At 44.5% G+C, this 13,752-nt stretch overlaps 1 protein-coding gene across 4 annotated transcripts in view; it reads right to left on the reverse strand.

Annotated features, from left to right (window-relative positions):
* The window catches only part of LOC134583097 (death-associated protein kinase 2-like), a 64,528-nt gene that overhangs the window by 22,259 nt on the left and 28,517 nt on the right, over window positions 1–13,752 (reverse strand). For 3 of the 4 annotated variants that reach the window (XM_063439868.1, XM_063439870.1, XM_063439869.1), the window contains 3 exons: window positions 4,656–4,727; window positions 3,899–4,025; window positions 1,790–1,861 (listed from right to left, as the gene is read on the reverse strand). In XM_063439868.1, the coding sequence (XP_063295938.1) occupies window positions 1,790–1,858 (69 nt within the window). In that variant the 5' untranslated portion in view covers window positions 1,859–1,861; window positions 3,899–4,025; window positions 4,656–4,727. The remainder of the gene's footprint in view (window positions 1–1,789; window positions 1,862–3,898; window positions 4,026–4,655; window positions 4,728–13,752) is intronic. The other variant, XM_063439871.1, reaches the window with a different exon arrangement.

Raw genomic sequence — 13,752 nt, forward strand, 5'->3', positions numbered from 1 at the left:
GGCAGTCTCCGGCCACTACAGAGAGGTGGCAGTCTCCGGCCACTACAGAGAGGTGGCAGTCTCCGGCCACTACAGAGAGGTGGCAGTCTCCGGCCACTACAGAGAGGTGGCAGTCTCCGGCCACTACAGAGAGGTGGCAGTCTCCGGCCACTACAGAGAGGTGGCAGTCTCCGGCCACTACAGAGAGGTGGCAGTCTCCGGCCACTACAGAGAGGTGGCAGTCTCCGGCCACTACAGAGAGGTGGCAGTCTCCGGCCACTACAGAGAGGTGGCAGTCTCCGGCCACTACAGAGAGGTGGCAGTCTCCGGCCACTACAGAGAGGTGGCAGTCTCCGGCCACTACAGAGAGGTGGCAGTCTCCGGCCACTACAGAGAAGTGGCAGTCTCCGGCCACTACAGAGAAGTGGCAGTCTCCGGCCACTACAGAGAAGTGGCAGTCTCCGGCCACTACAGAGAAGTGGCAGTCTCCGGCCACTACAGAGAAGTGGCAGTCTCCGGCCACTACAGAGAAGTGGCAGTCTCCGGCCACTACAGAGAAGTGGCAGTCTCCGGCCACTACAGAGAAGTGGCAGTCTCCGGCCACTACAGAGAAGTGGCAGTCTCCGGCCACTAGAGAGCTGCAGGGTTCACTATAGCTATACAGAGCTACAGGGTACACTATGGGCACACAGAGAGCTGCAGGGTACACTATGGGCACACAGAGAGCTGCAGGGTACACTACGGGCACACAGAGAGCTGCAGGGTACACTACGGGCACACAGAGAGCTGCAGGGTACACTACGGGCACACAGAGAGCTGCAGGGTACACTATGGGTATACAGAGAGCTGCAGGGTACACTATGGGCACACAGAGAGCTGCAGGGTACACTATGGGCACACAGAGAGCTACAGGGTACACTATGGGCACCATGAGAGCTGCAGGGTACACTATGGGTATACAGAGAGCTGCAGGGTACACTATGGGCACACAGAGAGCTGCAGGGTACACTATAGGCACCATGAGAGCTACAGGGTACACTATGGGTATACAGAGCTGCAGGGTACACCGTAGGCACACAGAGAGCTGCAGGGTACACTATGGGTATACAGAGAGCTGCAGGGTACACTATGGGTATACAGAGAGCTGCAGGGTACACTATGGGTATACATACAGCTGCAGGGTACACTATGGGTATACAGACAGCTGCAGGGTACACTATGGGTATACAGACAGCTGCAGGGTACACTATGGGTATACAGACAGCTGCAGGGTACACTATGGGTATACAGAGAGCTGCAGGGTACACTATAGGTACACCGAAAGCTGCAAGGTACACTATAGGCACACAGAGAGCTGCAGGGTACACTATAGGTATACAGAGAGCTGCAGGGTACACCGTAGGCACACAGAGAGCTGCAGGGTACACCGTAGGGTTCAGACCGTAGGGTTCAGACCTGCCAAGTTCCTCTGATGAATTTGTGATTGTGGTTATAATGAAGCCCCCTGGGTTTGGACTCTGAGTGGATACCAGCTTGCCCCAGGTTGGAGCCATTTTGCCGTTTTGCTAACTAACAGAGCTTAGTGAATAGCGCACGGATTTGATCTCCGCTCTATGTCACTCCGGACTGGTTTCAGAAAGCCACATTGTAGAAGCACAAGGAATAGAATTTAGGAAAAGTAAGAGTGGAAACCCCATTTGCAGCCAGTGACAAAGCGTGTGATTAGAGCGCAGTGTAACCCCTTCAATGCTCCCTCCGGCAGCGACCCAAGCCACCGAACATGCCTTTACTCCCTAAACATCTCGCTCACCTTCCGGCCTCCGGCAGGTCCCAGTGTCCCCATACTGGTGACATCAGGAACCCTGAGCTCCTCTGCCATTGGCTGGAAACACAAAAGACGGATTGTTAAGCCGCAATGCTACATAAACGCTGCGACATCGGCCATTACACACAATGGGTGCAGATATACAACCATTGCTATAAAATGTGATCTGTAGGTTATGGCAAACGGTAAAAAGCCAGTCTATGGGAACGTTCACTTACCTGACAGACAGAGACATAGCTGGACAGACAGACAGACAGAGACATAGCTGGACAGACAGACAGGATACACAGACAGACAGAGACATGGCTGGACAGACAGACAGACAGGATACACAGACAGACAGAGACATGGCTGGACAGACAGACGGACAGGATACACAGACAGACAGAGACATAGCTGGACAGACAGACAGACAGTTATTTTTGGGGGGGTATGTCAGCAATCACATTAATCTGTTTCTCAAACTCTTACGACTTTACTAATTGTATTGACATTTTTTGTAACTTCATTTTTATAGACATTTCAAGGTATAAACAGCACATTTCTAGCAAATGTCGAAGTTACTTTTCAGACACACACACACAAAAAAAAAAAAGGCTGGCTGGCTCATTAGCCGAGTGCCCACTGAATTAAAAATCGGACCAGCACCATCAAACAAACAGCACATGCACTCCGACACAATTATTCCAATTTGCATGACGTGCCCTGAATGTGCCTTTACCAGATCAAACATGGCTGCATTTACTCATAGGCTGGCTCCTCCCCTCACAGCAGATAGGAATGCCCTGAATGTGCCTTATCTCCTGGTAGATGTCAGATCACGGTATAGTTTTATTATGGGGTAATAAATACTTTTACAACCTGGAATCAAAAATACTCCAATTGCAAAGTCCCTCTTTTAGCGATTTGCCTTTCGCTAGGTCATCAGACAGTTACTGCTAGGTTTCAGCATCATAGAAAGAGTAAGAGTAGGTTCTGTCTCTATAGCCGCCAAAGTCCGATATAAGATTGATCATCACTAGAAAATGGCAGACACGAGAGACAACACAGACCATGAGCCAAGATGGCGGACAAAATGGCTGATGCAACAAATCTAACTTTATCACATTGTGTTAGAAAGGGTATTAGCAGTCCGTGGTACAAAATAAATGGAGCCCGAATACACTGCACATGAAATCAATCAGTACATGGGCTTCCTTGATAAAGGGGGATCCATGTAATCACCAGACATTGGTGTTACCAGTTAATATTGTTTGTGCAATACTGGTCCCATTTCATGCACGGACTATCAGCAGCCTGGGGTTAATAACACGTTACAGTAACGCAAAGTGGCACTGCAGAGCGATTTAATTATAAGGGCTAGTAAACCTGAAACTGCTAAATCCTATTCAGAATCTCAGCAGAACAAACGGTTCTACATTTTATATATATATATAAAACAAAAACAAACATTGTTTATACTGTGACTAAAAGCAAAGTTAGGGATTCAATATTAAATACATTTAGTTTAAGGCAAACACATCGCCCTATAAGGTGGAACTTTGAGACTAGCGGTCACGAAGCTTGCACTCTAATATACAGGCAATATGTTTGAATCAATACACTGTTATTGAGTTAAATAATTACGCTCCCGATTTAATATTTTTGGAAAGCTTTTAAAATATTTAATACTATTCAATAAAAACTCTTCAACAATTTAACATTTAGATATATTGATATATGATAATATAATACAATTTCATATAAAAAAAAAACCATTTTAAGAACTTATCCAAAAATGGTAAATTGAGGCCATAATTAATGAACAAATGTATATTGATACAAACATATGCTTGTTATATAATAACTTTTAGTAAATCGTTCAGAATGTATCACCTGCCCTCTGGCCTGAGGCATTAAAGATAAATTCTCACACCTACACCCTACCCCCTGCTCCCCTTCCTTCACTATGCATTTAACAAGTTGTTTGGCAAGAATCAGTAAAACAAATCCAGACATTTCTGTAGAAAGAGCGGGTAATGCTAAATCAAAGAGAGACTGAACAACTGCGAGTTAAAAGAGAAAAACCCCATCATTGATCAGCTAGCTACTTACACTTGGAACGCCTCCGAGCTATTCAGAACATGATGGAACAGTTTCCCTCCTGCTGGCCTGCGCCTGGCCCACTGTCCGGGAATGCAGGAGTGATCTGCGCGTTCTGTGCTGCGTTCGTCACAGTGATCTGAAAGGAAGACGGTGTTATCTGTACGTTAAATGCTGTTCTGAGTGGAACAGAGCCACGAAGATCGTGCAGCTTGTTTGAAGGTAGCTGTGGGTGTGCCATGATCACACAGCTCGCTGCCAAGTCCGACTCCAATCTGGTTTTGGGTTACGCAACTATTTTTATTTTTTATTCTACCAATCCCATCATGACAAACGCAGGGTTAAACACTCTTCTAAAATTACAGGGTAGGTAGAACAAACAAGAGGCTGCGCAAAAAGTTGCTATGTGCACACCAAGGTGCTACTGGTATTTGAAGGACAGAATATCACACAGTTGTGGGTATTCCCTTTCTCAATGCACCATGTCCCTCTTCTAAAATTAGTTGGGGGTTATCAAGCTGGAGAAATACCATAAATGATGTCTCAGGACGGTTCCCAGTAAATGGGCGTTCAAAGTATAAATATGGCGGATGGAGTTGGATTGCAAGCTCTGTAGAAAATGCTATTCTAGATCAACATTCTAAAAGTGGAGCAGTCACCATGCAAACCGATAGAATGTTGCTGCTGATTGCGCCAGACTTAGCGCTTTACCCCCATGTTTTACAGATTGGCCTAAATAGTGAGTGTGTGTTATTAGCAGGTAGGCTACCTCTGCATGAGGACGCGATCCCCTCGTCAGCGCTGCCAGAGAAAGACGACTTGTGTTCAGACAACAGCAACTCTGTGAAAGATAACAAGAAATGTTCAAATATTAATACAAACAGGTTAAACATTACAGTATTATACAGCCTATCAGGAAACCAGCATGATCACACTGGAATTCATTCAATATGTGATTTGTCAGAGAGATTTAATTTCATTAACCCCTTAAGGACACAACTTCTGGAATAAAAGGGAATCATGACGGTGTATTTCCATCATGTGTCCTTAAGGGGTTAAACAACTTCCTCAACTGTGCAACACAGAATGTGCCATAGAGAATCTGCACCCACAGAGCTTGCACTCAGAGGTGCAGGAATACAGGACTCGCAAATCAAGTAAAGATCATTCACTGTAAAAAGTGGATTATTCAACTGCAACAGGTTAGTCACTGCCAGGGAAGGGAGGCCGAAGGGCTATTTTCTTTAGGGACACAGTACAGAGTGAGTGCAGTGCCCACCATGTTCCTGGAGGCACCTGGGCTGTAATCCAGCACTCAATGAGTTAATCCTGCAGCTGAGACCAAGTCTTCCTTCAAAATCGCTCTTTATAAATGGTTCCTCTGTCTTTCCCTGAAAACAGATTCTTTTCTGCCCCCCCCTGCTCTGTCTATCTGTATCCTTCTCTTGTGATCTGTGATCTGTGCTCTAAAGTGGGAACATGAATAGCGGCCATTGTATGTAGAGTGGTCACTTGACTGTTACTTTGTATTTCCCAGAGCTGGACAAATCCCAAAGCCATCACCTCCAAACAGAGGGACCGGCCAAATATCAAAATACACAGAGTCACAGAATAGGGACATCCCAAAGCCATCACCTCCAAACAGAGGGACCGGCCAAATATCAAAATACACAGAGTCACAGAATAGGGACATCCCAAATCCATCACCTCCAAACAGAGGGACCGACGAAATATCAAAATACACAGAGTCACAGAATAGGGACATCCCAAATCCATCACCTCCAAACAGAGGGACCGGCCAAATATCAAAATACACAGAGTCACAGAATAGGGACATCCCAAATCCATCACCTCCAAAGAGAGGGACCGGCCAAATATCAAAATACACAGAGTCACAGAATAGGGACATCCCAAATCCATCACCTCCAAACAGAGGGACCGGCCAAATATCAAAATACACAGAGTCACAGAATAGGGACATCCCAAATCCATCACCTCCAAAGAGAGGGACCGGCCAAATATCAAAATACACAGAGTCACAGAATAGGGACATCCCAAATCCATCACCTCCAAACAGAGGGACCGACGAAATATCAAAATACACAGAGTCACAGAATAGGGACATCCCAAATCCATCACCTCCAAACAGAGGGACCGGCCAAATATCAAAATACACAGAGTCACAGAATAGGGACATCCCAAATCATGGCTCTGTCCCAGCCCTCGTCCTAACGAAAGCCAGAGGCACCATCTTATCCCCTTGCACATATTTAGCAGATTTTTTTGCTTTATGTTTGCTTTATCTTGGCAGCAAAGCTTACACTTTACAGCCATACAGCGATACTGAAAAGTCAATTCATGTGGTTTGGGGCACAAAGCTGGGAGCTTTGTATTTGATCATTATATCTATATATAAATCATTGCTCTTCAAGTGCACATAAACAAAGCGTCCCATCATCCTCAGCCATCCTCTCGATCTAAGAACAGGCTCGCCATCGTTGGAAATTTAATTCACGAAAATCTGCATTGCCATGGTTACGGCTGATATTTTAAATAAAGGAATCTGGGCCACTTACAAAATAAAAGATCAAATAATAAGCTCTAGACGCAAGTAATAAAGCCACAGTAATTGGAAACTACCCGCCGACTCTTTGTGCCAGGACTTCCTTCTCAATGTCTTTATTCACACGCGGAGCACTGGGCACCCAAGAATACCAGACACAAAGAAAGATTTATTACACGCAGATATAAAGAGAAAAGAAACGTAGGACAGGGAACTTAAAGAAAACAGAGCCGATACACACCAAATTTACTACAATTAGAAATCGATCCATGTTTGGGATTTTCCCAGATCCGTTAATTTTGATTTCGAGATTTTATAGCCGTGATTATCACGGCTATAAAACTGCAGCGAATTGAAAATCTAAATTACAGAATTCAGGATAAACATTTAAACTAAGATATAACGCAGTTGGACAATTTGTCCAAATCAGAACTTTTTGCTTAAATATTGCAATTCAGTTTCCAAAAACAGTTCAGTGTTTAGTGAATATGCCAACGGGCTAGGTAATCGTTTAATAAATATACAAATCCACAAATCTGCCGCAACAAGTGGCGGGCACTGGAATCCGAACAAATAAAAACATTTTTAGAAGTCTGAGGGCCATTCTCCTCAGTGACTACATTTGTTCACTACACAAATCACATGACACACATTAAAAGGAATCTATTATAAATATATATTATTCATTAATTATCTCGCCACCTTTTCTTTGCCAAAAAGCGTGGATTTCATAAAATAAAGAGCTACGTTAACAGAGCCAACCGTTCGCTCCTACCGGTCTGTTCCACAGAGGTGGTCATCGGCTGATTGTAAAACAGGAAGCAAACAAAAACCCATTTCCTTACTCATAAAAAAACAAAAGTTGAAGTGGCTGTTAATTTACAGGAAACTATAAAATATAATGGCATTTGCCGTTTGTATCTTTAAAGTAATTGTACCAGGTGTATTTTAACATTTTAAGGATTCGTGTATGCGCAGAGCCATTTTGTGTCTGTAAGATCACGCCCATTTTCCCCAGAGAAATAACAGAATCTGCGATGAAGCCAATGGTACCCCTGGGCCGATTGGAGACATTAATAAATGTAGAAAGAATTAAGCATGCTAAAAAAACACCTGTGGGCTTACAACAATTAAAAATAACTTTTAGAATGGAGTGCTAGCCAAAATGATTGCAAGCATAAAAACGGGGACATTCAATAGAGTTTAAAAATTTGAATATGTCCCCAATCAATCAATCAATAAAGTTTGCTGTTTGTTATATTAAAGGGACACTATAGTCACCTGAACAACTTTATCTTAATGAAGCAGTTTTGGTGTATAGAACATGCCCCTCAGCCTCACTGCTCAATCCTCTGCCATTTAGGAGTTAAATCCCTTTGTTTATGAACCCTAGTCACACCTCCCTGCATGTGACTTGCACAGCCTTCCATAAACACTTCCTGTAAAGAGAGCCCTATTTAGGCTTTCTTTATTGCAAGTTCTGTTTAATTAAGATTGTCTTATCCCCTGCTATGTTAATAGCTTGCTAGACCCTGCAAGAGCCTCCTGTATGTGATTAAAGTTCAATTTAGAGATTGAGATACAATTATTTAAGGTAAATTACATCTGTTTGAAAGTGAAACCATTTTTTTTTCATGCAGGCTCTGTCAATCATAGCCAGGGGAGGTGTGGCTAGGGCTGCATAAACAGAAACAAAGTGATTTAACTCCTAAATGACAGAGAATTGAGCAGTGAAATTGCAGGGGAATGATCTATACACTAAAACTGCTTTATTTAGCTAAAGTAATTTAGGGGACTATAGTGTTCCTTTAAAGCCCGTTTGAGCAGGGCCTGAGACACCCTCTGCTACTGTGTGTCCAACTCATCTTCTTGCAAATACTTTTCCACTTTTTGTACAGCGCAGTGGGGTTTGTTGCCGCTTTAAAGAGAATAATAATAATAATAATAACAATAATAATAATAATATCTATAAGAAAAGCAAACTAAACTAGTAAAACAGAATCAGATTTTAGAAAAATAAGATGATTTTGGCTAAGAGCTACAGACCTAGAGAAGACATTGGATTTTCCGCAGCGTAGCTCCTACGTGAGACAAAGCATACGCAGAGCGGCTTTTAAACCACGCACGTTTATATACAATCACGTTAGCGGTGGTTTTACAGGTCTGAAGAGGAGACTACAAAATGTTCAAACACTTTACAATTATTTATACCAAGATCCTTCAATCTTTGCCCTCTAGCTATTAACTACGTTTAACGGGATTCTCTGGCAGCCTCCTGGATACTCGCTCTTATTTTGTTACACGTGTGTTTTGCTTAATGATTGTTCTGCGCTACAGACTATGTTGGTTCTTTATAAATAAAATTTGTATTCAAGGAAACGGTATTTGTGATTCTTACCTGTGTAACACATTACAGGTTTTTTGTGGGTTCCAAAAATTCGTAAAGGGATGGTGTTGGCACCATAACCACTACATACTGATGACATGCTCAGACAATTAATGATTTAAGACATCGTCTAGTGGTATAAGGTAAACGTATACCTATAGTGGAGCGCTAAAGTGCAAAAAACATGGTTACCATCCCTACCCTCCAAGACTTCTCTCCAGCTACTGAACAGGTGGTGGCTGCACTTCTCCTTCCTCTCGTCCCACCACACATCTCCTTGATCCCATCCCGTCCCACCTCATCAGATCTCTTGCCCCTTGTCTGGTGCAGTCGTTAACACACATCTTCAACTGCTCTCTTTCTTCTCTTCCTTCCAGCTCCCCTTAAACATGTTGTACCTGTCCTCAAAAAGCCATCTCTTGACCCTACCTCCCCTTTCAACTATCGTCCCATATCCCTGCTCCCTTCTCCTCAAAACTTCTGGAAAGACTTGTCTTTACGCGTCTGACTTGCTTCCTCAATTCCAACGCTCTCCTTGATTCTTTTCAGTCTGGATTCTGCCTCCTCCACTCCGTAGTCGCTCTGACTCCAGTTGCAAATGATCTAACTGCAGCTAAGTCCAAAGGCCACTACTCCATTCTAATTCTTCTTGACCTCTCTGCTGCCTTTGACAATGTTGACCATGGCCTCCTTCTCCTAACTCTTCAATCTCTTGGCCTCTGTGACACAGCCCTCTCGTGGTTCTCCTCCTGTCTCTCTCAATGCTCCTTCAGTGTCTCTTTTTCCAAAAACACCTCCTCTCCTCATCCTGTCTCAGTCGGAGTCCCTCAAGGTTCAGATGGTCCCCTTTTGTTCTCTCTCTATACTGCCTCTCTTGGCAAACTCATTAATTCATATGGATTCCACTACCACCTGTACACCGATGACACCCAGATATACCTCTCCTCCCCTCTCCCCTGCTGTCCTACAACGGGTCACAAATGAGGTCACCAGCGCTGAGGGAGCCCGGCGCTAGAGAAAGGTAAGTGGCTGAAGGGGTTTTAACCCCTTCAGCCCAGATGGAGAGGGGGCCTGAGGGTTGGGGGGACCTAAGGACTATATAGTGCCAGGAAAACAAGTTTGTTTTCCTGGCACTATAGTGGTCCTTTAAAATTTCTCAGAACAGCCCTGCACCCGACAACACCCCCATTGACACCCCTAAATTCAAGTGTTTCTCTTTGTACATTCAAAATGTTGTTAAGTATGACCATAATCCCTACATCAATGTGCAGTGGTTATGGTGTCTAGTGACTGCGTCACCATCTAACCACACAGTAATGAGATGCACATTGCATTAATAGGTTAGTGTCCCTTTAAGTGCTGTGTCCCAGTAGCAGTTGGCCTGGCCTGCAGTGTGCTGCTCAGGGTACTTAGAGAGGTCACAGGTACTTGGGAGATTCTTAGCAATATGATAGAACATGGCTCTCTGCCATCATTACTTCGTTATCTTCCCTCTGGGGGTCTCAGTGACCTAAATCCATGATTTTACGCTTTCTGCATTGTATTACCGGGTCTGCCAAGTCCAACGTTTATAAATATATCTATCAGCCGCCAGAACGCTGAATGGGAGGCTGTCACAGCAAGAAAAAGTAAGATTTTTAATATTGAGCAATTCATGCAAAGCTACAGCCTTCTCCACGCACACAGCAAGGGGTGATGGGGCAGCGTGGTGGGGCGATGGGGCAGCGTGGTGGGGCGATGGGGCAGCGTGGTGGGGCGATGGGGCACCGTGGTGGGGCGATGGGGAGGGTAATCACACAAAATTCTGTGAGGTGCGCTGGGCATTACAGCTGGTCAGGTTCGCCATGTTCTATTGACCCCATCACTTCTTCACAGTCACAGGCAGTACAGGAAAAGTGATGCCCTACTGTATGCAGGATTCACTCACACACAGCCCAGCAATACGCAGGATTCACTCACACACAGCCCAGCAATACGCAGGATTCATTCACACACAGCCCAGCAATACGCAGGATTCACTCACACACAGCCCAGCAATACGCAGGATTCACTCACACACAGCCCAGCAATACGCAGGATTCATTCACACACAGCCCAGCAATACGCAGGATTCATTCACATACAGCCCAGCAATACGCAGGATTCATTCACATACAGCCCAGCAATACGCAGGATTCATTCACATACAGCCCAGCAATACGCAGGATTCATTCACATACAGCCCAGCAATACGCAGGATTCATTCACACACAGCCCAGCAATACGCAGGATTCACTCACATACAGCCCAGCAATACGCAGGACTCACTCACATACAGCCCAGCAATATACAGGATTCATTCACATACAGCCCAGCAATATGCAGGATTCATTCACATACAGCCCAGCAATACGCAGGATTCATTCACATACAGCCCAGCAATACGCAGGATTCATTCACATACAGCCCAGCAATACGCAGGATTCATTCACATACAGCCCAGCAATACGCAGGATTCATTCACATACAGCCCAGCAATACGCAGGATTCATTCACATACAGCCCAGCAATATGCAGGATTCATTCACATACAGCCCAGCAATATGCAGGATTCATTCACATACAGCCCAGCAATACGCAGGATTCACATACAGCCCAGCAATACGCAGGATTCATTCACATACAGCCCAGCAATACGCAGGATTCACATACAGCCCAGCAATACGCAGGATTCATTCACATACAGTCCAGCAATACGCAGGATTCACTCACACACAGCCCAGCAATACGCAGGATTCATTCACATACAGCCCAGCAATACGCAGGATTCACATACAGCCCAGCAATATGCAGGATTCATTCACATACAGCCCAGCAATATGCAGGATTCATTCACACACAGCCCAGCAATACGCAGGATTCATTCACATACAGCCCAGCAATACGCAGGATTCACATACAGCCCAGCAATATGCAGGATTCATATACAGCCCAGCAATATGCAGGATTCATTCACACACAGCCCAGCATTACGTAGGGTTAGTGATGACGATGTAACATGAGCGATTTCAGACATTAACACAGTAAAGGCACAATAATGGCATTTTAAAGATCCCCTGAGCCCACCAGCGGCATTACAGGAGACAGTGACAATCTAAGCATGCATGCATAAGTATTCTACAGCATAAACTACAGTTTATTCAAATTCGTCTCCCCCTGGGATTCCCAGATACAGAACGAGAGCGAGTGATTCAGCCGAGCTTCCTACAGAGCGAGAGAAGAGTGGGATGGAGCGAGGCCACAAGCTGAATTAGCTACCAGGATCCAGGAAAAAAAGATTCAAAACCACTTTAACTGAAAGCATGCAGACTTTGGGTTAGTGGCTTAAATGGAGTAGTCATGGCAAGGAATTGCCTCCCAGTAGAAAATAATATTGTGACAGACAAGAGAATCAACGCTAGATAACACGAGATATGCAACAGAGAATGGGGCTTATTCACTAAACAGCAAACTGCGGGAACTTGGGAACAAACAAAATGACACTATCAGAAATGCATCCTCTCTCCCTGCTGCTTAAATCAGAAGATTAAATATTTGCATTCATTTTGTAAACTATCACAATCTGTTAAGCGTTACGGTCCTCAGTTCTGGGGCTAGAAGGGGCGTCTTATGTTTAATCATCATAGCAGGTCACTAAGCAGCAAAACAAATAAAACAGCAGAACGTCAAACATTATACAAGGAAACCCGAAAAGGAATCTGTAACATTTAAAGGGACACTCTGGACCCCTAAAGCACTTCAGCTTGCTGAAAAGCTCTATTTGTCAAGAGTTCGTCCTATTTTTTTCATTTAACAAAATATGCAGATTTTAATAGAAATTTTTACTTTTATAAATTAACCTGGTTACACCCACTAGCTGTCAATCAGATGACCGGTCATGTTACTTCCTGGTTTGTTTAGATCAGTGGAGATAACCTCAAGAGGCCGTAATAGCCCAGAGCACCTGCCTTGCAAAGACTTCTCATTGAGCTGCATTGGGAAGTCTGTGATTGGACAGCCACAGAAAGTCTGGGCGGGGTTAGAAGGGGAGGGCTAGCAAATTATGCAGACAAGAGATCTGTAGCTATTACAAGCTGGATTTAGATATACCAACAATGGAAAAAATATAATCAAATGCATGAATGTTTCCATTGTGGATACATTGTAACGGACCGTTTGGCTCACAAGGGGATAAAAAACATTTAGGCGATAATCCCCTTCCAGATAGACCAGCAGCTACTGCAATCACCAATCTCCCGAACTGCAAACTACACGAATTCACCAACTCCCGAACAAGAGACCCACGAACACTGGAAGCAGCCGAACAGGAAAAGCCCTACGAACAGCTTACACTCCTGGCAATCGGCATACAATCACATTCCCCCAAGAATGAGACGACACTTCAGCTTCAGGGTTAAGCAGCAACACACGTTTATTAACACAAGTGGCTTATAAAAGGATTCTCCCATGCAAGGGAGGGATTTACAGTACACCAATCACACATGCGTTACCTCCCACACATCTCCTCCCCTCAGCATGACACATAATCCCCTTAGCCATGTCCATTACTTCCCCACTTTCTGGATGTACCCCAAATACCTAGAGTACACTCCTAAATAGGGGATCCCCTGATAGCCCTGATCTGGGTGAGCAACATACTCAAAAATCACCCAGATCAGACTAGGGGTTCGGGAGCTATGGAGGTTTAAAGTTTTGACCGACCGCACAGGCAAAGTAACCGAAAATAGTTGCATGAGGTTTGGCCTTGTGGTCGGTCTCTGTTAACGTATTAAAAAGTCCCGAATGGCTTGCCATCCGTGGGTTTCCTTGTGTTCGTTAGACTCCCCATGCGAACATTAGTCTATCTACCGAACGGCGGCTCGTTCGGTAGTTGCGGCA

This window comes from Pelobates fuscus, chromosome 13, assembly GCF_036172605.1.
Source record: "Pelobates fuscus isolate aPelFus1 chromosome 13, aPelFus1.pri, whole genome shotgun sequence".
NCBI classification, from domain to species: Eukaryota; Metazoa; Chordata; class Amphibia; order Anura; family Pelobatidae; genus Pelobates; species Pelobates fuscus.